A 26,854-nucleotide genomic window follows, 5' to 3' on the forward strand; every position below is an offset into this window, starting at 1 on the left:
TTGCCGCTCTAGCGAGACTCTTCGATCCCTGTGGATGGATCGCGCCCGTTGTCTTAACTGCCAAAATGATCATCCAGGATCTCTGGCGAGCGCGACTCGAATGGGATGAGCCCGCGCCTGCGACCATGGCCCAACGCTGGAGCGGATTTCTGACTCAACTGCAGAATGTCCCAAGCATTGCCATTCCTCGCTGGATCAGCTGCAGTCCCGCCACTAGTTTGTAACTCCACGCATTTGCAGATGCGAGCCGACGTGCGATGGCTGCTGTCATGTACTCGTGCTCTGAGAACCCAGCTGATGGTGTCTGCATGATTATTTTGATGTCCAGGACCAAGTTGACCCCCATCAAAAGCTGGCAGCCAGACGCCACTAGTCCAACACGTATGACGATCCCTCGATTGGAGCTACGAGCGGCACTGCTCACCACGAGGCTGCTACGCATGGTTGCCGAGGAATATGCTGTGAGCGTTGAGCACTGTCACGCCTGGAGCGACTCCCAGATCGTGCTTCACTGGCTCCGATCATCGAAGCCGACAAACAACTCATTGATCGACAATTACGTGGCTCACATCCAGGAGCTTCTGCCCTCCCACGTATGGAGATATGTTCCGACGGACTCTAATCCAGCGGATGTGGCGTCCCGAGGCACGGATCTGTTAACGCTTCAGCAAATGCGTGCTTGGTGGGAAGACCCTTCTTGGCTCACGGGCCCTCTTGACTTGTGGCCAGCCGAAAACGCAAAGTTGCCTAGCTCCTGCAACCCAGTCACCGACGACGCCCTCCAATCTTGTTGTGCTGTTCAATGCACTACGCCAAATCTGCTCGAAAAGTTCTCAGACCTTGGCCATCTCCTACGCTTCCTCGCTCGACTGCGTCGCTGGATCCGTCGTCGGCTACGTCGAGATCCCGCTCCCTCGCCTTTCGCCCTTCTGACGACGATTGAGCTGCGCAATGCCTACCTCGCCTGCGTCCACCTCAGCCAGCGACAATTCTTCGCGCTAGAGATTGCGAGCTTGCAAAAGGGCGGCCGTGTCCCTGCGAAAAATCCACTGCTGTCTCTAAACCCGATCTTCTCCGATGACGTCCTTCGAGTTGGTGGTCGTCTCCAACATTCTGCGCTCACCTTCGATGAGCAGCATCCGCCAATCCTTGACAGTCGATGCAGCCTCGCTCGTCTCATTATCCAGTGGGCTCATGCTCGTGCTCTTCACGGAGGAGTTAGAGTCACCAGCGCCTATGTGGCTCGCAAGGCCTGGATTGTTGGCGGGCGGCGGGGAATCAAAAGCATGCTCCAGGGATGCGTGGTCTGCGCCCGACTGCAGGCGCGGCCTGCCACTCAACACATGGCACCTCTACCGGCCGCACGGGTTACTCCTGCTCGAGCTTTCTCTCGCACTGGAGTTGACTACGCTGGCCCATTCAACATTTTGTCTGCTAAGGGCCGAGGCATCCACACAAGCAAGGGCTACGTCGCGATCTTCGTCTGCATGACCACCAAGGCATCACACCTTGAGCCCGTTGGTGATCTCTCCACCGAGTCATTCATTGGAGCGCTCACAAGATTCTGCGCCAGGTGCGGTCAGCCCTTAGAGATCTGGAGTGATAACGCCACCTGCTTCCGCGCCGCAGATCGTGAAATGCGCGAGGCTCTCCAGGATGCCGAAATAAAGTGGGAGCGTGTTGCTGGCTCACTGGTTGAACAAGGCGTCAAGTGGCACTTTATTCTTCCACGGGCACCCCACTTCGGCGGACTATGGGAGGCCGGTGTCAAAGCAATGAAACATCATCTCCGTCATGCCCTTGGACCGCGCAACCTCACCTACGAGGAGTTTTCCACCGTTTTGGCCAGCATCGAGACGGTCCTCAATGAATTCTGTGCTTGAGGCCAGTACCCCGCCCGAGAAGCTCGATCGCCTAAGTCACTGGAAGCTGGCCTGGGGAATCCGAGACCAGTTCTGGAGCCGCTGGAGCCGCGAGTACTTGAACACGCTCCAACAACGACCCAAGTGGAAGGTCCCACGCCGTAATTTCCAGGTTGATGACGTCGTCGCCGTGGTGGACGCCACGCTCCTCCAGTCTAGCGGCACGTGGCCGCTCGGTCGCATCATCTTGGTTCATCCCGGACCCGACGAGCTCGTTCGCGCCACCACCATCCAGACCGCCACTGGTGAATACACCCGTCCTATCAGCAAGCTCTCTCTACTGCCCGTCCGATCGCCTAGTGCCGGCGACGCCGCCTCCAAAGACCCTGTGGCCGAATCTGACCCAGGTACGGCGGGCGGAGACTGAGATCGTTCACGGAATTGTGCAAGATTTGTCTTGCGCGCCCATGCCCTCCCCTCCCCCTCTTTCTGCTCAAAGAAGAGGGAGCTGCTGCTCGCTTCGTCTCTGCCGGCGTGAGCGAACAGTTTGATCGAGTGGAACCAACGTGTGTGCACGCCTCGACCTCCTGCTTCGCTGGGGACTCTCGAACCGGACCTCCACGTCGATCTGCCTACTCTAAAATATCTGTTACGGCTGATCTGCCGATCTTGTATTTACTCGACGTCCTAATAAAGAATAATTTAAACACCCGCCCTTGTTAAGAAAAAAATATTACACTGGTACATTATACGCCTAAATAAGAAGCGAAAAGTCATCGGCCACGGCTAACACATCCGTATAGATAAGAAATAATAGCTCCATTACTTGGCAAGGTACTGCGTTGAGTAAGCCAACGTTGGTCGCAGCTAAACGGGATACGCGATCCGCTACATCTACTGATAAGAAATACACGTTCATGCTTGATCATCTTCCTCTCGCGCTGTACGTTGGGCTTGTCACACCTACACCTTTCGGACCCATCCTGATGACGTTGGAGCTTGATTCGCGGTCGGAAAGGAAGGGAGCTGTCAGTACGATCCAACGTCACAGCATCCGGAAGAGGCCCCCTTCCCCTGACGTTCCATCCGAGTAGTCCGCACCACCCACCGCATCTACCACCCGTGCCCCTTCTCCCACCGCTGTACGAAAATTATTGCGTGTATGTGGGCCTCGTATCACTTGATGCACCTGCTCTTGCTAAAAAAAAAAATATTCTGCTGGTACATTATTTGCCTTAGTAAGAAGCGGTGAATAATCAGTCACGGCTAATGAATGCATAAATTTATTTTTTGAGAGGTCGCTATTATACCTCTACAGGAAAATGCTACACCTTCAGTTTTTGTCTTTAAGCCTTCATATTCTTGGGCACAGCTCTTACCTAAGAACAAATGTGAAAGTCGATGGTTGGAGATTAATTACCACGATCTTCGTTGGAGCTCAGGAGAAGTTCCCTACGAGGATCTAGCAACAACCTTTCGAGCCATTATCAAAGACGATGATGTTATTTACGTAAAAGGTCTTGAAAAAATCAAATGGTCGCGCCGTGTGCTATTTAATAGGTACATTACTCATAGTATGATTATACGCTTTACTAAATATTTGCAAAATATAATTATTTTTATAGGTACATTTATGATATTAAGCAATTTCCAGCTTTAAAAAAATTAGTATGGATGATATGGAATGCATGAATCACCAATTTAATTCAGCTCATTGTGCTGTAAAGAATTCTACAGCTTTAAAAAATGGATTTCAAAAGAGCAGCAATGACAAAACGATATTTTTCAATTAATGTACTCCTGATACACAATACTTATGCAATAAATTATTTTTTTATGAAACTATATCGATTTTCTTCATTCACACCTCCATATTACTGCGCTAATTTAAATTACTTTATCGTATTAACTGACTCTATTCGTTGGCAAGGTATTGCGGTGGAGAGGAGTAAGCCAAGCAATGTTGGGATACGCTTTCGGATTCGCGGTCGGAAAGGAAGGGAGCTGTCAGTATCATCCGACGTCACAGCATCTGGAAGAGGCCCCCTTCCCCTGAAGTGACCATCCGAGTAGTTTGCACCACCCACCACCCCTACCGCCCTTGCCCCTCCTCCCACCACCCGATCAGCCTCTCCTCCACCACCACCTCTCCTCTACCGCCCGATCAGCCTCTTCCCCCACCACCGCCTCTCCTCCACCGCCCAATAGGCTCTCCCCCCACCTCCGCCTCTCCTCCACCGCCTCTTCTCCACCCACAGCTATGGCTAGAGCCCCGCTATGGTTTATATACTATTGCCTCATAACTTTTTATGATCCTACTATACAGTTTTCGTATTAAATATCCATATCCCTTAAAGAAACCTTTTTTATCAATTAATGTAGAAAACCATATAGTTATAGAAAATGTGTGAGTATAGTTTTTTCTAGAGAAATACTAATAGAATTACAATTTACGTATAAAGAGGCTCACAACCGTTACAAAAATAATTTAGAAATATAATATATATGAGTTTGTTTTTGCTGAAATGAACTTTTTATTTGTGCCCTGATTATTAAACAGTCAATAACTACTAAACTTTTTAGAATTTTGTCATGAAAAAAATTTATTTCAGACATTGAATGTGGTATCTTATAAAATCAACACAATTTATCTACTATTCTTTCAATAATTGTTTTGTTATACGTATACTGACAAGCATAACCTTAATTTTTTGATGGCTTATTTGTAAAACACATAGATTTTATTTTAATAACAAGTATGTTTCGCCATGGGGACACCGAGTTTCACCATTGCAATATGAATTTCTAATGATACTTTGCGGTAGTTTTCCAACAGTACATTATCAATGTTTATTATTTTAGAATTTTTTGTTAATAAAAAAAAATCTTCCAAAATTGTTTAAGTAGGTACTATGATACATTAATAATTAAAATGTTTATGTTATCTTTATTATAATTGTTATTATATATGAATTTCTTTACAAAGTTGCACGAGAGATCGTTTTCTAAATTCAATTATCAGAAATCAGTATGAATTTTTTCAGAATTTTTACTGAGTAATTTTTTCTATCTACAAAGCAATACAGTTCGATATTGCAATACAAGTTACGAGAATCTGCTTTTTCCTATTCGTTAAAAAGAAAAAAATTAAATAAAAAAACTCCTAAAAGGCTCCCTCAGATATAAAAATCTGACACGAGAAAGCTTATTCGATACTGAATAAATTAGCATTTCGAACAATGTCAATCACTAAGAAATTTTAAAAGATAATCAAAACCTGAATAAATAATCAATTAGTCTATACTTAATGCACGTAAATAAAAAAGCTTTGTCTGTTACTTAATAATGCTGTGCCTCGTGCAGAACAATGCATTTTTAGAAAAACAATTTTTAAATTTTCTTTCACTTGTTCATTATACCTAAATTACTGTGCAAAAACTTACGGGAAGTAATCTTAATTTTTTTTTTTAATGTTTCACTGGTAAACAATAATGCATAGAGTTTTAAATACGGCTTTAAAGATTGGACGCTCCATCGACTAGAGAGTCAAGTGTCAGCTTCCTTAACATGAATTTTTTTTTTTATGGACAAAATTGTTGAAAAATATTTTTTTACACATTCTACCTGCTCTACGACAATCAAATGAGATCTTACCTGAGATCCCAGGTGACTATCCAATACCAAAAACTCACCTAAGATTTTAGCTGCGATTTCTTACAAAGTATTCGTTTAAAAAAAAAGTTTACATTTAATTTAACAGTTTTAAAAACTTCCTCGTTGATAATACCATTTGGATAGTACATCTAAAAACAAATATTTAAAAGTATTTTCTATCAATTTTTAAAAATGAAATAAATTTTTCGAATTCTGAGATGAGATCTCATCTAATTAGACCGATAGATAATTTACTTAAACTTATAGTGGACGTCCAAAAGAACATGTTTAATATTACATGCAATCACACTTGTGTATTACGGGAAAAATAGTAAAAAAACGTTTTAGATTCTTTGCCAAACTCCGTAATGCAGCATTTAAAAGCTCATTTTGTGAATATCTCGTAAACGCTAATAGGTAGACTAAAATAGCTTGTAGAGTGGAAAATTTCCTATAAATTTTGTAACTTTATTTAGTCGCACTGAAAATTTTAAGATGAAAATTGATAAACAGTTTTTGAGATATGCTGATGAGAGTGAGTGAGACGGAAAGACGTCAGGAAGCAGCAGTAATGTTTTAGAACGACTATTCGCTATGCGCCTGTCATTTGGCACTACTTATCACTAACAGATATTCTTATAAGAATGTAAAGAACTTTTGTTGATGGCAGCCGCTTCAACTATTCTGCTCTATAAGATTTAACATAAGAAATTAATGACAATGAGGGCAGCACTGTAGATGCGCATAGTGAATAGTCGGTTGCTCACAGTTATATTCACACGCATACAGTAAACATTTTTTTTGTAAAGTTACTAGTGGCTTGTAGGCTTTGTTTTGTAAATTTACAGTAAGGATACTGTAATAAATATGGGTCGCATTTCTTGTCCCATAATAAATGTAGTAAAATTACAAGCGAGGTTGGTACATATTTCACTAGCAGTCCAGTAATGTTGTTACGTTAGGATGATAGTAAGTTTAAAGTACTTGCTGTAAAATCATTATCAAATCGTTTGTTGAACTGGTAGTTTAGTTTAGTATAATATAATCACACAGGACAATATTATTCGGACAATGAAAGGATAAGTCAAAAGAATAAAGGAAATAAGGCGGGTATGGCGATATTTGAGACTTTCAAACAAAGCAGTATCAATGTTATAAATGATATAAATTAAATCTTTTGCTCTTTTTACTATACTTCGGTATTACAAGTCGTGTAGTAAATTTATAAATTATCTAGTAATATTTTTTTTTCTTGTGTTGGTACATTCCTTGACTTCTCCAATCGTGCCTTCGGGACAGTCAGTTGGGAAGTGGGGAAAGTGGGCAAGGAGAGATGAAAGTTAAGGGGAGAAGAGGTGGTTGGAGCTGCTGGGACTGTTACGAGAGGTGACGAACTTCGAGCGGCTGGCAAGGTGTGATCAGAGCCTTCCCTTGTGCGAATATTGTATGTACACTTGAAACCAATCGTTATATCTTTCTAAAATAAACACTCTTTTTCCAAACAACAGGGAAATTAGAAGAAATTCTGTTACCAGAATACTTAAATTTTCTGGATCCATCCAGTTTACCTCCATACGAATTACGTTTATCAGAACAAACTATATAGTAATGTTGTGCAACATCAGTAACATTGTACTGATGTAAATAGAAAATTTAGTTTATGAGATTTGAAATCTCGCACTTAGCATATTCTCTTATCTATAAGGGCGAATCATAAGCGTGCGCGCGTCTATTAAGGGGGCTCCTACGACTACTGCTGAGGTCAAAGACAAACAAAAAATAAAGTTTTGTTTTTCAATAAACAAATGTGTCTGAAAATCATTATGATATTTTTAATAACGTATGAAGTGGGAAAAATGATATTTATGTGTGCAGTTTAACTTTGTACGAAAAATTAATTATTGTTTTGACCAGTCTAGTGCATACGAGGGTACACCACCAGACCAGATCACCTGCGTTGGTGTAGTATAGCGATGTAATATATAGGTATATGGTATATATATGTCGTGAACAAGTACGTCTGCTACCCACGTGACCTCCTGACCTCCCGGACACTATTTATTTATTTCCATCACAAATATCTCGCTAAAATGGTCCTTTATCCACAATTTTTAATACAGCATATTACAGAGGAAGACTTCATCCACAAAACGTATACATTCAGTCTGCTGGAATTTTTAATTTAGGTTTATTATAAACGAAAACAAATTGTTTTTCACGCTGTCCCATAGGAACACGTGCTAATAGTTACAACTTTGAGCTCAGATTTCTCACAATTTTGACCCATTCGAAATATAATTTAGACCACCATTAAATTCAGTAGACTTTTATTTACAAGAAATAATATATCTCTGTTTGGGGACTTTCGTGAAGGAGCCCCCTTAATACACCAATAGACTCTGTTTATACTTACCTTCGTCCAGCAGCTTGCTGCTGCTGCGGTTATCGTTTGTCAGCCTCAAACGCCCTTTTCGGTAAGTCGCTTTGCGCTCGTGTTAATAATTTTCACGTGTATCATTTTTATGTAAGATTTCTGTAACAAAAACGACTCACATTTTCGATTGACACGTCATTTCTCCGTCTGACTCAAAAATTAGTTCTTCCTTTTTTTATCTTACAGATAAGCAAGTATTATGACTTGTTGAAGTAAAATTAAATAGAGAGATTGTTTTTTTTTATAATAAACGGCTAAAGTGTTTAAAAGTGTGTTCTGCATTTATTATTGTGTCCTTTTATTTACATCCTTTTTCACGCTCCCCCAAATCCGGCGTGCGATATAAAAATATACAGTCCACTATCTTACTGAGTTCAATTTCGAACAAATGTTAATTCAAAATATTAGTATCAAAGAAGGCTTAAGTAACGATACGTGATTAAGAGTAACAGATTTTTCTAATCATTCATTAAAATGTCAAATTTTGACAGGTAATAAAGCAAATGATATTGTATTTTCCAAGTGTTTTTCATTACGTTGTGAGAACGAGTATTTTTTTAATTATAAAAGAGGGCAACTTTCTGTTAAACTATCTTTTAGTTATTGGTCAAACGTTCACATGGTCAGAAAGTTACAAGGTCAAACGTTTCATGAAATTGTTGTTAATTTACGAAGAAATGTCTTTAATCGTGGTCAGCTATATGTTAGTGCTATTTCTAGACTTCAATCGTGGTATCCGCTAAAAATTTATCTTGGAAATTATATACAAAAGCATGTTAAAGTTTAAAATTTTGTTTATAAAGAGTTATACTCTTAAAAATAAAATGAAGAGTACATTAACAAAGCCGGTAAATGTAAATGTATTAATAATTATTCAACAGACAAAATATACCTTTCAGGTGGATAATGCGTCGTGGGGGCATAAACAGTGTGCAGCGAACAGTTGTGTTTAACTAGCTAGAACTCACGAAATTGTTTATTATTCATTACCAAAATTATTGTAGATATCCCCCAGGTTGTGAAGTTTCTTACACTATTTATAAAAAATCTTGGATATATCTTCGTTTGAGCAGAAAAAAATGATAAACTCAAAATGCACGAAGTGCACAACTTAAATTGATAAAAGTCTGTTACAAATTGTAGAAATCCCTAATTCATTTTTTAACAAGATTCTTCCACTGCGTCTTGAGAATATCTGTACAAAATTTTAGGTTGAAAAATTAAATGGAAATAATTCTAGAAGCATTTTCGTGGTAAAAAGGAAATTTTTTTAAAAGGAATATTTTCAATAGTCTTAGTCGACACAGTTTTTTACATTTTTATTGAAATTTTTATTACTCATTTCCCAGATAAGCTCTGAATCCTAATGAATAATAGGTTGATTAGGTAATTATTAAATAATAATTAAAAGTATAGTAGGATCATTTTTGCAGTACTTATAACTTCCTAAACTGACTAATTAATTAAATGCTACTTCGGAACTTTACCGACACTGGTTTGTTTTAACTGTACTCCGCGTTCAAATGTTAGGCTAAGATGCTCGACTTGGATCTGCGACTTGGACAATCAATTTCTAAATAATGGGACCTTTCTATTGCTTCAAAAAAGTATCGTTTATAATGGGTTCCTTTAAATTTTTTTCTCTAAAATTTAACTGTTTTTGAAGTTGACAAAAACACTTATAACCAACCTTTTTTTGCCACCTACAACTATAGGCATTTCTTACTGAATTAAAAATTTAAATTGCATTCTTTTTCTCAATAACATCAGTGTAAATATTATGTAGCCAGTTTACCCAGCTGTCCCTGCATGTTCCGCTCTCTCTCAACCACAGTAGGTAAGTACACTATGATAAAAAAAAAAAGTGTATTATAGATTAAATGTAATAAAAACTTGAAGACATTTTTACGCCGAATCTGGACTGTTACGAATAATATTCCCAACTGCCATTTATTTCATTCAAAATAGTGACTCTGCTAATAATGAACCACAATTAAGAGTACTTAATTTTACATGTGGTTGTATGGGGACGTTGAATTTATTTTACCAATCGCAACGCTGCCGTTGATTTTTGTTTCACGCCAGGTCCATATCTGGAAGTACGAGTCCTGGTGGATGGCGCTGATGCTGATGTCAAAGTTATACTAAAACCACGTGATAAAGATCGATAAGAATACATTTGTTTACAATGTTGGTAGTTTCATATTATGTTTATAGAAATGCCGTGTCCTACAATAAAAGTTGTAACGGGGTGTCCGTATTCACTTATGGCCCTGATAGCCATAAATAAGTACTAGAGATACTCTGACCGGGACTGTGTTTCCCGGGCACCCACGGAGACACACTTGCGTTACAACGCGGACAACGAGTCCGCTTTTTCTCGTTCACATCTGCTTGCTGAGGGGCCAGCTCAGATCTGGCTCAGCTCAGGACGCTCGCGCGTTGGTGTTTACGCGCGAGCCCACGGATGCGGCAGGATAAGGCCGATGCTCGGCTTACAGCTCCCTTTTGGACGCCAAGATTGCTATATAAAACCTGTAAGGAAAGAGAAGCCGGAAGGGCTTCGTGCAAGGAAAGGCTCACGCAAAGCAAAACAAACATTTAATGATCAAAAGAACGGAAACTATATTAATTGCACTAGTACAAAAGCATACGCGCGTGTGTGTGTGTATTTCGCTCGATTGCGTTGACGGCAAAGCCTGTACGGTCGAGGATGGCTTTCCTCTCGGGGCCGACGGCCTGCGATAATTCGACTGGGTACAGAGAGAGATTACGCGGCTATTATGATTCTCGCGCACGCACTGCGCTTACCTGGCTTTTCGCAGCCTCTTATTTACACTTGCTCGCCTAGCAGTTGGCCTCCCAGCAGGAATGCTCGACCTGGTGTCTAGCCAGTAAGTCTTCTCGTCGTAGATACGTGGCTGCAGGAGCGGGCGAGGCGATGGCGAGGTTGTCCTCTCGTGGCTTGACAAACGTATCGGGCGAGAGACGCACACGTGTTTACCCTACCTATACCTAATCTCTTCCAGAGATGAGTAAAGAGATTGCTAACGCCAATGCTACGGCGTGAGACAACTTTTTTCCACTGATCGGGGTGACCCGCCGCGGCCAGCCATCGAACCAAGGCGCACATTTTTCGAGAGTGCGAGACTCGTATCGAAGAGCGTGCGCCTACAAGAAGAGAAGTGGATTCGCGTGGAAATGAGCATATAGGCGCACATTTTGGCGACACGTAGAAGGGGTATACCGAATGTGTGCCTACGAGGAGAGGAGTGGAAATGTTGACTACAGCTATATATCTGAACGCACAGCCAAAGCAAGCGACGACACGAGTTTTTCTCTTTTGACTGCAACCGAGTATATGCTATATATATTTAACTGACTCTTGCTTTCTCGCTCTTGCTTGAATGTTATCTATCAATCTTACATTCGATTAAATTGTGAAACTAAATGCTCATAATTATGTGCACAGAATTTGATATCAAAACATTTTTTTTTTTCCATACGTTAATACTTAATTTGAAATTTATTATTATTTTGAAAAAATTTTCAGCTAATTTTTTTAAGGATAAGAAATCAGCTATAACCACTGGTTAATTATTTTTCCTCATCATAATTTTTATGAACTGTAGGACAAGCCCCTGAGGTTATCGATAAACATATGTGACTTTAAGATCTCTTCCCTTGAAGTTTCGATAGCTAAGGTAGTAAGAGCTTATGCCACTTATATTCCTGTTTTGTGATCTGAGGATGGATTCCAACTGTCGGCAAATTTTTTTTTTTAACGTGATTCATCATTCGAGTTTATTTTCTTTTTATTTATGTTTTATTAAAATTTATAAATAATATTAACAAACCCTTTTTTCCCTATACATCGAAATACATTTTTTAAATACTAATTATATTAAATAATTTCATAAGCTGATACTTATCGTTAGCATGGCTATTTCGGAATTTCATAATACTAAAATAATTTCTTAGGATATGCATATAATTCTTACATTTAAAACTCCCAAGAAATTATTAACATCCAAAGTAAGAGAGAAAAAATCCTTATACATAATTTTCATTAATTTTTAGTTTTTTTTTTTTCAAGAAATGATGAAGCTGTTCTGATCGATATTTTTATCTATCTATACAATAATCATAATCTTCGAAGGCACAAAAAAACTTACATAAAACTCCCTAAACATTTATTTTCCGTCTTTTGTTGTAAAAAAAATTTTAGGTATACCTAGCAGCTATACTTATTGTGTTTATTAAATATGTAATTTCAATGTGAATTACATAATGTTGGTTCTAGACCAAACTTTTAATTAGCGTTTGTAAATATCAAAACTTAATACCTTTGAAAATTATGCAACAAAAATCTGAACAGTAATGAAAAACAGATCTTATAAATTATCGAAAATTATGTTCAAGCTTTAAACTTTTACTCATTTGAAATTCATAATGTAAGTGACAAGTGATTGTAACTACCAGGTAAGAATTTTAAGTAACATAACAGTTAACTTGATATATAAGATCTGTTTTTCATTACTGTTCAGATTTTTGTTGCATAATTTTCAAAGGTACTAATATTATTTATAAATTTCAACAAAACATAAATAAAAATAAAATAAACTAGAATGATGAATCACGTTAAAAAAAAAAATTTGCCGACAGTTGGAATCGATCCTCAGATAACAAAACAAGAACAGTAGTGGCATAAGCCCTTATTACCTTAGCTATCGAAGCTTCGAGGGAAGAAGATCTTAAAGTCACATATGTTCATCGATAACCTCCAGGGCTTGTCCTACAGTTCATAACAATTATGATAAGAAAAAATAATTAACCAGTGGTTATAGCTAAACATTTTTTCAAAATAATAATAGATTTCAAATTAAGTATTAACGTACGGAAAAAAAAAAAATGTTTTGATATCAAATTTTAGTTGTCCCGCGCGCCAGGTACTTTGGGTGCGCCGCGCGCCCAAAACAGGCATGCGGCGCGACCAAAAAAGTGAGTGCACGGCGTGACTGTATTCGGTGGCACAGGGCGACCACCTTTTTTTCAGTGTGTAGTCAACATTTTTATTCCTCTCCTCGTAGGTACACATTCGGTATACCCCTTCTACGTGTCACCAAAATGTGCGCCTATATGCTCATTTCCACGCGAATCCACTTCTCTTCTTGTAGGCGCACGCTCTTCGATACGAGTCTCGCACTCTCGAAAAATGTGCGCCTTGGTTCGATGGCTGGCCGCGGCGGGTCGCCCCAATCAGTGGAAAAAAGTTGTCTCACGCCGTAGCATTGGCGTTAGCAATCTCTCTATTCATCTCTGTCTCTTCTGGCCTAATGGCCAAGAGCGTCCCTCGCTAATACTCATATCAAGACGCTTGTCTCTCCTTTCTCTCTCTCTGTTGCACGCATTATAACGCTCCCTTCCCCCTCTCGCTCTCTCTCTGGCCCTTCTTCCTCGCGCAGTCTAGATGAGTGTAAACGGCGTTTGAGTATTAACCACCCGTTACAAAGTATTTGAGTTAATTAAATATGTTAATTGTAAAGTTAGGCTTTTCAAAGAAGGAAGCAGAATCTTAAATTTGAATCACATTTTATTATGTGGTCGTTATAAAAAAACTAAAACAAGATCAGATAATTACTTTGTTCTGTGTTAGCAATTGTCTTCTTTAAATAGTTACCCCCACGAAAGTTTTATTGATATTTAAATTGATAATAATAAGAAACAAATTGATGCAGTGTGCCGTTGTAAGGCAGGGAATTATGGTTCTTGTAAGCATTTTGTGGGTGCACGTTTGTTTTCAAACATTATAAGTTCGTTATAAAAAAACTAAAACAAGATCAGATAATTACTTTGTTCTGTGTTAGCAATTGTCTTCTTTAAATAGTTACCCCCACGAAAGTTTTATTGATATTTAAATTGATAATAATAAGAAACAAATTGATGCAGTGTGCCGTTGTAAGGCAGGGAATTATGGTTCTTGTAAGCATTTTGTGGGTGCACGTTTGTTTTCAAACAGATAAGGATTTAATATTAATTAAAAAGATATTGTATAGTAATTAAAACTAAAATTGATACGAAAAAAAGGATACTGTAGAACAATTAGGTTGCATGGATTTAAAGCAGCAGTGGAGTTACATTAAACAAAAAGTTAAGGATGCATATATATATTGCAACACCATTTGAGAAATTTTGCCAAGGAGCCCAAACTCACATAAAATGTGACATCTGCAGTCAAAAGTTTAATACTTAAAATATTAAACACTACACTGGTAGCACATCGTAAGTTTTGAGAAACAGACCCGTGCCCTTCTAACACGATTCTTACGCAATATTAGGTAAAAATTGCGTAAAAAGTGCATAGATCTGCTTCTTAAAACTTACGATGTGCTACCAGGGCGTAGATGTTGAAAGTGAGTTAGGATTACATGTCACTAGTTGCAGTTGAACTTAAGACACTTTTTTTTGTTAACTTGGTTATTATAAGGCATTACGTACCTTAGTTTATATAAATATTATGGACAAGAGTTTTTTATATAACATGTTCTGTTTATTTTGAAAACAGGATAGCATTTACTACTGTTGTCTGCTTTGTTTGGTATAACTTTGAGATCTGCATCAGCGCCATCTAAAGGGACTCATACTTTTGGATATATTAAGGTGGCTCAAGCTGCTTTCGTGCAAAAGTTATAAGCATAATAAATAAGAAGAAATTGTAGGACAATGTCTGTGGCTTCTCAGACAAACCGAATAACTTAATTTTTTGTATTTTCGAGAAAAACAGCTTTAAAGATCAAAAAGAAACTTTTGGATAGCGCAGAAACTGCACGTTTTTCCTGTGCCTAACGTCAGGTATTAAGACAAGACTTTATAATTTTACATGGGTGATCGAAAAATGTAACTACTTCCTTGCTACAAGTCACTTTTGGAGTTAATCGGTTAGGCCGGGAACATAGAATTTATTTGATTATTCAAATTCATGAATATTCAACAAAAAGATTCAATATCACCCTTACCCTTATATGTTGCAGTGAAAATTTGACGTCTCGCTACTACTTAATTACTTTCTTTTATACCTAATAGCCCAAGTGTAACGCGAGTCACATATACCGTATGCGTAGTATGGACGCGTATACGTACACGAGGACTTTAATTTATTATTTGTAAAAGCCACATTTATACATAATATCTCTTCTAAAAGAGTGAAAATTACTTAACACAATATTCTTCCATGATATCTGAAACTTGGAATCATCAATTTTTTAATATAACTATTCGATTGGGCTGGTATAAGAATGAGTTAGCATCAGAAAAATTGTGCGTTAACAACAAATTTCAATGTAATATTAATTTTGAAATTGCACATTTAGCACCGATCATACGTAAAGAGTTCCTCAGTGGCACAGTGAAATATTTCACAAGCGAATGTAAATATAAAAATGCGCTTGAAAAATCTATGGATGTACATTTTTGTACCTAGATGACGATAGTACCAAAGAAAATACATATTGACGATCAAAATCACAAAATATGTAATTACTAGCGCCCCCCTCCCGTCTCGGCTTCGCCTGAGACTCAATAAATAGAACACCGTATGAAGTTTTTCTTCTCATTTGACTTCTTGCAACTTTTGGCATAGTTAAGACTTTTGTGAGACCTAGAGACTATTTTTTTCAACTTTGTTAGGTTGTAATATATTTGTTGGTAAGGAGGTTTGACGTCCGATGAACCTGAAAAATCCGGTGAGCTTCTTAAGTAAGATCTGTTTTGACTGAAGTTTCCAGCAAACGTGACTGCCTGGATACCTCAGGGTTTAAAGCTTTGGAGCTAGATGTAGAGCTCTTTCCTAACGTCTCCTGGTATAACGTCGAAGATGGTGTCTGAAGCACCTTTTTTTTCAGACTCAGTTGTTTTGGTCATCTAAGGTGGAAAGGTTGGTTCGAGATGCTTGCTAAGCCTGTAGAATTAGCTGATCAGACAGCTGATCTGGGATGAAATTCCTAACAGCATCTCACATGGTTTTTCTAAAGTATTTAATGATGAGGAATATACCTGTGAATTTCCTCCACTTTTGAAGACCAGGAACAGTTTTTTAATCAACATTTTTATGTAAAAAAGTGAAAAACGACGCCTTTTTTGAATCTAGCTTCAAGCCGTTTTATAATAATCTTATTCAATGTTGCACACCTTGTAAGCGTTAAAAAAACGAAGAAGTTGCCACCCCAAAAATTAAAATCGGTTTATAATTGTTTAAATTAATTGAAAAAAACCCCCGAAAAAATTGAAAATTTCATTATTTTTTTATTTGTTTGAGAATCGTTCTACGGCCTTGACACTTCAGTGTAATATGTCTTTTATATGCATGAAACTACCATAATTTTTTCATATAAAAATATTGCAAAATTTTTGAGAAATTGCATTTGTTTATTAAAAAGGTCTCAAAAGTTTAATTCAATCTGACCCAGTTTCCGGTATCCTAGAGGGCCTAGCAGGAGCTTATTTTTGTTGTTGTAACGTTGATGAAACCGTTAAGGGCGTAACGATTTACATAAATTTTGATGGACAAAATGGCGTTTGAAAAAGTGCAATTTTTTTGGACATGGTTTTTTGCACTTATCTCATAAACAAATGCCCCTAGTGGCATCAAACTTGTATATTATTGTAGCTGTGATTTTTTTACAAATTTAGAAAAAAAAAGATTGTTGTAAGATGTTTATAAGCCGAGATAATTTTTTTAGTTGTTTATTACGCCACTCGTTTATTTATGAATATAAACTCTTTAAAATTGCACAATACGTAGTTCAAGACTTCAACTACATTATTATAAGGACAAATGCGCGCAATTTACGTGACAAAAGGACATTATAATAGTTTTTTCGCAGTACCGTTTAAATCAATTTTTCGGTCAGGCCCTGAGCTGCTCAAGTTCCAGTTTTTGATGCGGTGGCTTCAAATTCGTACGCCCGAAAAAAAACGTCGTATCTCCGTCATTTGTGGCACGATTTTAACAATTTTTTCATTAACTTGGGGTAGCGTGACAAAATATTAACGACTGTATCAACGTTGTTGATTAATTGTTAGTAACATTGTTATAAACAATTAGGAAAAAAAAAATTCTTCTGCTTGCAAAGGACTGTAAAACTGTTGTTTAGTGCTCCAATTTTTCTATTTTTTCTCTAAATTTTTGCTGACTAATTTATTGACATTTCTCTACCGGATATTTTGTACAAAAACATTAGTATTGTACCTACCGTATGGTTTGACTTTGCAGGTATACAAATAATGAAGTTGTGTGAATAACGTATGTTGAAATAGATTATAAATAGTGCAATAAATTTCCAATGAAAACTTTGTTTATTCATACATAAAATATTATACTTCGTTCAAAAGATGCTACGACTACTTACATTTTATGAAATTTGCGTTTTCGCAAATTACCTTGTTCGTTGAGCTTTTCGCTATCATCTACATCCACACACTCGATAAATTCCTGTTGTATTTCGTGCTCTGTACTTGGGAGATTGTAATCGTCGTTCTCATCTTCCAATAAATCTTCAATACGTAAGGGGGCCTTGCAGTTTTCACATGATTCACCATGACAAAATGAGCACAATCTCGAACACTTCAGGCCATGCTTCCGACACCCACAACGACTGCCACCACAGCCTCCTTCACAAGAGCAGGATATTGTCTCCAAAATATGGTTTGGATACAGTGGCTCTGAAGTCTGCACTGCCTGTAGACCATGTGGCAATTTTTTCCATCCAAAATGTTATGCATTCAGAGTATTGTTGCCCAACCACACTTGTACTAAATAACAGTTTTACAGTCCTTTGCAAGCAGAAAAAAATTTTTTTTTCCTATTTGTTTATACCAATGTAATTAACAATTAATCAACAACATTGATACGGTCGTCAATAATATTTCGTCACGCTACCCCAAGTTAAAAAAGAAATTGTTAAAATCGTGCCACAAATGACGGAGATACGACGTTTTTTTTCGGGCGTACGAATTTGAAGCCACCGCATCAAAAACTGGAACTTGAGCACCTCAGGGCCTGACCGAAAAATCGATTAAAACGGTACTGCGGAAAAACTATTATAATGTCCTTTTGTCACGTAAATTGCACGCATTTGTCCTTATAATAATGTAGTTTAAGTCTTGAACTACGTATTGTGCAATTTTTAAGTGTTTATATTCATAAATAAACGACTGGCATAATAAACAACTAAAAAAATTATCTTGGCTTATAAACATCTTACAACAATTTTTTTTTTTTTCTAAATTTATAAAAAAATGCCAGCTACAATAATATACAAGTTTGATGCCACTAGGTGCATTTGTTTATTAGATAAGTACAAAAAACCATGTCCAAAAAAATTGCACTTTTTAAAACGCCATGTTGTCCATCAAAATTTATGTAAATCATTACGCCCTTAACGGTTTCATCAACTAGACGTTACAACAAAAAAATGAGCCCCTTCTGGGCCCTCTAGAATACCGGGAACTGGTTCAGATTGAATTAAACTTTTAAGACCTTTTTAATAAACAAATGCAATTTCTCGAAAATTTTGCAATATTTTTTTATGAAAAAATTATAGTAGTATTATGCATATAAAAGACATATTACACTAAAGTTCAAAGGCCATAGAACGATTTCTAAACAAATAAAAAAATAATGAAATTTTCAATTTTTTCGGGGGTTTTTTTCAATTAATTCAAACAATTATAAACCGATTTTAATTTTCAGGGCGGAAACTTCTTCGTTTTTTCAACACCTATTAAGGGTGCAACATTGAATAAGAGTATTATAAAACGGCCTTAAGCTAGAATCAAAAAAGGCGTCGTTTTTCACTTTTTCGCATTAAAATATTGATTAAAAAATTGTTTCTGGTCTTCAAAAGTGGAGCAAATTGACAGGTATATTCCTCATCGATCAATACTTTAGAAAAACCATGTGAGATACTGTAAGGAATTTCATCCATTGGTTTTGCTAATTCTACAGGCCTATGTACGTTGGTAACTGTGCCGTTGGCTCACGTTTAATATTTTTTTTTCATAGCTGTTAGGTTCTCCCAGCGCAGACCTTGAAGAGGATCGGTGATTCCTGGTTGAATGCTTCAATTTGAGAGGGTACATGGAGAGAGCTCTGATGCTATGGTAGTATGCGTATCTGTATACTAACGGAGTATAGTGCGTCACATACTACAGAAGCACCGGTGGAACGCAACGGTAGTATCGAGAGTCTGCTACGGTAGTATAAAGACCAACATACAACTGTAGATCGTGAATTGCACTACTATGGTTTCTGCTTTATACTACAGTAGCACCTGTGAGGTGCTGCAGAAGTATCAAATCTCACATACTAAGTTAGCTCGGGACTCATACGAAATTGGTATGGCTCACGAGCAAACGTAGTATACGTCGTCTGTATTACGCTACTATACCGTTAATAGTAGCTTTGCAAGTTATTGTTATGACTTTAGGATCATTAAAACAATGCCCATGCTGATGAGGTTTATTCAATGGAACGTATGAGGAAATGTTTTTTTGCTAGCAAAATTATCCTATACTAAAAGTAATAGACTCGTATCATTGTATTTTTTTTTTTTTTGTAAGCTATTGCGCACGAATCTTATCTTGGATAAAGATATTTAGTAAGTTTGGTATAATAACATAGCACGTTGACTTTAAAAACTGTTACACATTTTTATATCGATACCTATCGCCACTATTCCATCGAAATGCTTGTGTTTATGTATCTTACAAAATTCTAGAGATTCAAAAGTATGCTAACAAAAAATCTTAGTTACTTGAATAACCGTAATTATTATTTTTCTATGGGGTTTATAAAAGTTTTTTATGGTAAAATAAATAATACCAGAAAACAAATGACTTTTTAATTAAATTTAACATACTTGTCTAAAAAAATTAAAATGTACGGTCTTACGATGCTTCTTCTTTTGGATAATCTTAGCATACTGGAGGTCTGAATATTTTCTTTCACTTACTATCGTTCACAACAAAATATTTTAGCTTACAGATTCAACATTACAACATTTTTTAACAAAAAATTTGCTATAAAAATACAAATGAAGATCTTGAGAAAGCAGTACTTATGCAACTACGTGTTGCACTTGCAATTTGGTCTTCATGGTTATGCCGCCAAACAACAGTATAGTGATGTAGTACGGACGACTATGTTTGCTCGTGAGCCATACCAATTTCGTATGAGTCCCGAGCTAACTTAGTATGTGAGATTTGATACTTCTGCAGCACCTCACAGGTGCTACTGTAGTATAAAGCAGAAACTATAGTAGTGCAATTCACGATCTACAGTTGTATGTTGGTCTTTATACTACCGTAGCAGACTCTCGATACTACCGTTGCATTCCACCGGTGCTTCTGTAGTATGTGACGCACTATACTCCGTTAGTATACAGATACGCATACTACCATAGCATCAGATCTCTCTCCTTATAATATAAGGTCGTCGGTCACCAGGATTTCCAGCCCTGCTACGAACAATTTTGCACGTGACGTCTGCCAGTGAATGACTGACTTGGTTTAATATGGCCGGCTTTACATAGTCTTTGAACTGACGAATCATCTCTGGAAATCGTAGTTAAAATGTATTTGTTGGCAAGGTAATTTAAACTAAGGTGGCCCTTAAAACAACCGATGAGATTAATGGTAAAGTAGTAAATACTTACATTGACCCTGAAAAGGGCCAGTGGTAAAATTTCCAGTTATTCCTTATTATAAATCTTGATAATGAAGAGCCAACTACAGGTAGTTTGGCGCTTACCCTTTAAGTCTCTGTGTACGAAGACCGTACACGAAGAAAATTACGCCGCTGACCAAAGAATATCTCGTCTTCAGGTCGTTCTCCGGATAACCAACCATTCATCGGTAGTCAGGAAAGTGGGCCTGGAGAATACTTCCTCTGTAGGTATGTCGTTGAGATATCCACTAAGGAGGCTGTGCTTCCATTCCTCTTCAGGGCTATCTTCCCTGGCTTGTGTAACATCGGTGTATCCGCATTAATTTTTTTTCCTTGCTTCAGAACTTTCCGTGCCGATTTTAGAATACTAAATACAGAGGCCAATGTGCATCTGCAAAGAGGTGAATCACCTGCAAGAATGCTCGTAGCTAAGGTACTACGACCATGCATGACTCACATACATGCACGCTGGCCTATGCTGACCGGAAACAACGAGCAAAGTGAAAACGAAATAATTATGAAAATCAATTGATGCAATAATCTAACTGGGAACAGCTGCACTAAAGTTAAATATTAGATAGAAGTATAATGTTAAAAACTAGAATAACTTAGAGTTAAAACTCATAGGCTAAGCGAAGATAGTAGCAAATGGTAGAATTATTACATATTGCTAATACAACCTGTACACGCTGCACCATTGAACCTGCACATTATTATTCAGCAACAATATGACATAAACCTACGAAAGCAATCTTATTGATTTTCAAAGAATTATCCAATTTTTACCTTTCATGTTCGCAGGCTCATGGTTTACTGTACAACCCTTTTGTATCACGTCAACAATTTCATAAACATACTGCAATAGCCCAAATTGTAACCTTGTTAAAAACTGTCACTGTTTCGAATGTAAAGGACAACGGGAAAGTCACGGCACTTCCCCCTTTTCCTGACGCAGAAATGTCGAAAGAGAGTCCGCACTCTTGCCCCCAACACAAGGAACGGAATTCCCGATTCCCCAGGGCACCCTTAGCTGACTTCCTCTCCTACGACAAGCAGAAAAATCCATAGTTGACGAAACGCTACTAACATTTTTAAAAACATTTGCAACTAACAATGAATAAAAACTATTGGTTAATTTAAGTAAATTAACCATATAATAGTTCGCGACGAGCCCCTACTACTGTTTCTATAGATGTACGTGTTTTAACCAAAGAAACTGCTGCTGTTAAATAATAATTCATGATAATTTATCAGTTCGATCAATGCTCACATGTACAGCGGAGAAGCTAGCAATTATTACAATTATTAACAACTACTAAGACTAATATTAATATCATAGAGTACCGAATACTTATTCAATTAAACCTGAATATTAAGCGATTTGCACCGCTTTTTTTGCATTGGGTTCGATTGAATGGGCGAACAACGGTAACTATTAGTTAGTACTTATTAATACAACATCTTAACATTAATATTGAGTTATGAAAAAAATCTTGTAACTTTTGATGTAAAAGGGAAAGGAAGGGCATGAGTAGGTGAATCACCTTCCGTTCTCTTGACGCACAGAGGAGAACAAGCCGGATGTGGGATGTGCCAATTTCTGAGTGGCTAAACTAGAGCAGTTCTAGCCAATTAGATTTTCGGCTATTTTCTTTTCTCCAAAATTTTCCCCCGGCAAGTTTTCCTGCATTTTTCGAGCCAGCGCGTGACCGAGGTCCGCTTCTCGCAATAAAAAGGCCCGTAGGCCCAGAGAAAAGTTCAATTCAGGTCGGCACGCGAAATTCGACCATACCCTTGAGAATAGATTAAGTAGTGAGAGCCCGACTCTGCTACAACCCAGTCTACTACGAAGCGAGGACACAGTCGAATTTCGTTACCAACCTCGAACGATCAACTGGTTACCACAGTCCGTCTCTACTGCCACTTGATCTTCTTCGAGCGCGGCTTGTGTCTACGCTGATTCAACGCCTGTAGCAACTTTCACGTTTGAATAAAAGCGAGTGACCAAGTATCATATTTCTAAAGATTCTTTTTTCTGATCAAGTGTTTCCTTTTGCGCGAATACAATTACTCGCCATAGTATTGGTACCCGTGGATCACCGGAAAGTATAAAGTGTTTTGATTTGCGTGAACGCCGTATTAGTACCCGTGGATCACTGGAAATAATAAAGTGTTTTGTTTGCGCGAACGCCATTACTCGCCACAGTATTAGCACCCGCAGATCACCGGACAGTATAAAGTGTTTTGTTTGCGCGAACGCCCTATTAGGACCCGTGGATCATCGGGAATCATTAAGTGTTTTGTTTGCGCGAACACCATCACTTGCTATAGTATTGGTACCCGTAGATCACCGGGAAGTATAAAGTGTTTTCCGCGAACGCCATTACTCACCACAGTATTGGCACCCGTCAGTCACCGGTAATAGCAAATTAGCCACGCACAATTCGTTGCTCTCTGCGGTAATAATACCATCAGAATAACAAAGAACGATCAGATTAAGGCAAATACCCACTGTGATATTAGTGTGTCAAGGTCAAATTACGTACGATATCCTTACTCGTGACGGTGTTAACAGTTTTTAGATCGTAAACAAGGTATACACCGCTCTTGGCAAAAGAAAGCCGCGAGCACGTGCATCGGAATATTGCACAGCAGTCAGTCTTAGTTGCGTGAAAGCAATCGTACCTCTTTTTTGAGTACCGCATCGTTAAGCTGAATTATCCCTTTAACCCTGCCTTCCACCTACGCGCCCAGTGTGAATATCGAGCTATTGAGCGAAAGCTTAGGCTCAAATAATACGTTTCGTCGACGTAACATAGAAATTTTGGAGGCTCTGGAGGTAAGTCACTGGTCTTGTAGTACTTCATGGTTATCGGGTACTACCTTATTTTCTCGCGTTCTTACAATATTTTAAGCGCATTATTTTGTAAAGAGCTGACTCAGCGGATAGCTGCTGAGTCTAACAACTCCAACTTTTCCTTATTATCGTCAGCACACCGTATTCAAGCCACTCTGGCAAAATACGTGCGCCGGAGCGCTTTACAGTGCCCCTGAAGCGCATTATTTTGTTAAGAGCTGACTGCGTGGATAGCTACAGAGTCTACTGGTTCTGTTTTACTAATTTTATTTTCTATTTTCGGTACGCAAACCGTATTCAGGCCACTCTGGCAAAATACGTGCGCCGGAGCGCTTTACAGTGCCCCTGAAGCGCATTATTTTGTTAAGAGCTGACTGAGCGGATAGCTGCTGAGTCTAACAACTTCAACCTTTTTCTTTTCCTCGGCACGCAAACCGTTTTCAGGCCACTCTGGCAAAATACGTGCACCAGAGTTCTTTATAGTGCCCCTGAAGCGCATTATTTTGTTAAGAGCTGACTGAGCGGATAGCTGCTGAGTCTAGCAACTTTAAATTTTCTTATTATCGGCACGCAAACCGTAATCAGGCCACTCTGGCAAAATACGTGCGTCGGAGCGCTTCATAGTGCCCCTGAAGCGCATTATTTTGTTAGGAGTTTCCTGAGCGGGCTTATAACCGAGATACACTCTTTTACCTTACTCGTTTTTCTCCAGTGGCAGGGCACCAAGCTGGAAAAGTGCAAAAGCGCCGAAAAGCAAGGGCTATTTGAATTAGGTTAAACCATCCAATAACCCTTGAATGGCCCATCCAGGCAGTCCAACCCGCGAAAAGGCCAGTGGTTGTCACCAAGGAACCTCCAGTTATAGACCTTACGGATGACCCAGAGCCCCCTGTCATAGTTATCCGAGACGAAGCGGTTACCTTCGTCAACGAGCTCACTAGCTGCCAAAGAGCCTTGGTAGAACGGCTTAACCCAGCCCTCAGAGAACTCGTGGCCTCTGTTTTGAGGAATTAAACGAAGTAACCAACGACTTTACTCTCCTCTGTGCCAACTCCTAAAAATAAAATCTTAAAACCCTGTCTTATTTGCCTCCAGTGGACTTCGGTAGTCTAAGAGAGATCGCACACAAGCGGATTTCTCAAGCCACATCCAAAACCAGCAGAAGGAAGTTGGAAAAATATTACCGTAAGGCTTGGCAATACGCGGTAAATAAAGAGCGCAAGGCAAATCAGGATCACCTGAACTATCTTCGCAAGCTGATAGAAGATCACTTGCCACCATGGGGAAGGAATTTTAACTGGCACATGGCACCAGAACACGTACCTTCATCCTACCGCGGAATCAAACTAGCTCCAGAAGAAACCGAGAAGCCACCAAACAAGCCCCGGATTGTTAGTAACATACTGTTACCTACCCACGTAGCAGTAAAATCAACAAACATCGCTCTAACTGCATCAGCTACAGCTTCGTAGATACCAGAGCAACCCGCTATAACTGGGAAATTAACAAACGTCAGGCGAGAACTAAGGGCCTTGGGAGAGCAAAGAGCTGCATTATTGGATACTTGGAAGGAAATTGAGGGAGAGCCTTTACCCCCACAGACACGAGCCGCACTAGAACTCCCCGTTACCCCAGGGAAATGGTATACGGGCCAGCAACTGCCTGAAGCACGTCGGTCACGAGAATCAGGGCACATCAAGGCCCTCTTCAATTCTGCACCCGTTGACCAACCCAAAATAATTGAGTATAATGAACTTACGGAAAAATAAAAATTTATTAAATTTAAATGACTGATTACCTTTGAGCGTACAACCCCTTATTTTCCCAGCCCCGAATACAAGTATTTTTACCTAAACCGCGGTTGAAATAAAGTTTAAAATTCGAGAATCAAAATTCAAATAAAAATAAATAAATAAAATAAATAATAACAAAATCTAAACTTTATCCTTCGGATTTACTATTTTGTTTTTTTTTGGTTAAAAAACTCACAAAAGGAAAATCCGAAAAACATACGAACAACTTAAGTCTCGGGCGACGTGGAACGTCCGATATATATTGCAAAAGAAGGAGGTTAACAAGAACTCCAGCGGGTTTGCCAAAATCAAAGGGACGAGGGAAGCCAGACAGAAGCCCCGGCCCCACCTGTGGTAGCAGAGCAAGCGACTGCACCACCAGAAGCATCAGCCCCACAAGAGTTTGGGATTCACATACAACTATCGGCAAGCACGGCAGCCTCCATTCGGCGAATCAGGAAATTGAGAGCGGAAATTCGTAATCGCTTAAAACTTTGAGGAACGAAATAATGACACTATTTCAACTAGAGCTGAAACTAATAGACGCCTTATGGGACCTTGGTGATCATGGTGACCCCTATCGGTCAGATTAGAGTGAACGATAGTTATGGCGATAAGGAATAAATAAGCCAGAACATCTTAATAAACTGTTTTATCCTTGACTGAAAATTAAACAATAAATTTTTTTTTAAGAACCCACGCCATGCCCAAAAGGCCCCCCCCCAAAAATTTAATGAATTTGAAAAAGCCGTGCTAAATTTACACTTCGCGTCTGCTGGTCAAATATTGAGAGCATTAGAAATACATGGTAACAATACCAAGGTATACTTCTGGCATAGGGAATCCAATAAGACAGTAAAATTTATTGATTATAAAGGCCAAGTGATACGATACTTCGAATTTGCTTGTGGTTGCATTACACCGGTAACCTTCGATGCCATTCCCAAAGTTTTTGGAAGAAGGTTGAGAGCAGCAGCATATAGTTTAGAGAATACAAAAAACAATTAGATAAATGCTATATTTTCGGTGTCGAAGAACAGATTTCTACCCTAGTAGTCAGAGAACGTCTTGAAACCCTGAAACTGCATTGGCAAAACAAGCAGTAATGCTCCAAGCGTAACCATGCTTGAAGTGGATGACATCCGCGAGGTAGAAATACGCATAGAGCAAGTTGAAGCCAAAACGCGGCATAATTTAGCTACCCTACGTCAACACACCGTAACGTTCTCCAGGGTCAACGATAGACTTAACGCCTTAGAGCTGTATGACGAGGATCGTTGGGCAACAGTCGCGTCACTGTGAGACCAAGTCCATAGCCTCCGAAGTTACGTTGCTACCCTGCACACAGTCATCGAGCACCTCTGCAATAAAAATAAGATTAATATAGCCAAATTAGCATCACAGTTTGCAACCCTGAGTGTACGCGATTAGATAATACGACGTATCCATCTCATGAGCAATAGGCGCATTACTCGCCACCAGGCACAAGGTAGCAGCGAGTTACGAGAAGAAGTCGAAAGGCACGCCACC

At 38.8% G+C, this 26,854-nt stretch overlaps 1 protein-coding gene across 1 annotated transcript; it reads left to right on the forward strand.

Annotated features, from left to right (window-relative positions):
• The first annotated feature begins 257 nt into the window (after positions 1 to 257).
• On the forward strand, positions 258 to 25,300 carry LOC149373310 (uncharacterized). The gene is made up of 4 exons (XM_089597447.1): positions 258 to 1,828; positions 1,890 to 2,269; positions 24,627 to 24,922; positions 25,004 to 25,300. The coding sequence occupies exons 1-4, from the start codon at positions 258 to 260 to the stop codon at positions 25,298 to 25,300; spliced, it is 2,544 nt and encodes an 847-aa protein (XP_089453573.1).
• Positions 25,301 to 26,854: the final 1,554 nt, after the last annotated feature.

The sequence above is a fragment of the Copidosoma floridanum genome, unplaced genomic scaffold (assembly GCF_036245765.1).
Source record: "Copidosoma floridanum isolate Cflo_tuat_1 unplaced genomic scaffold, Cflo_Japanese_pri ptg000032l, whole genome shotgun sequence".
In the NCBI taxonomy this organism is placed as follows: domain Eukaryota; kingdom Metazoa; phylum Arthropoda; class Insecta; order Hymenoptera; family Encyrtidae; genus Copidosoma; species Copidosoma floridanum.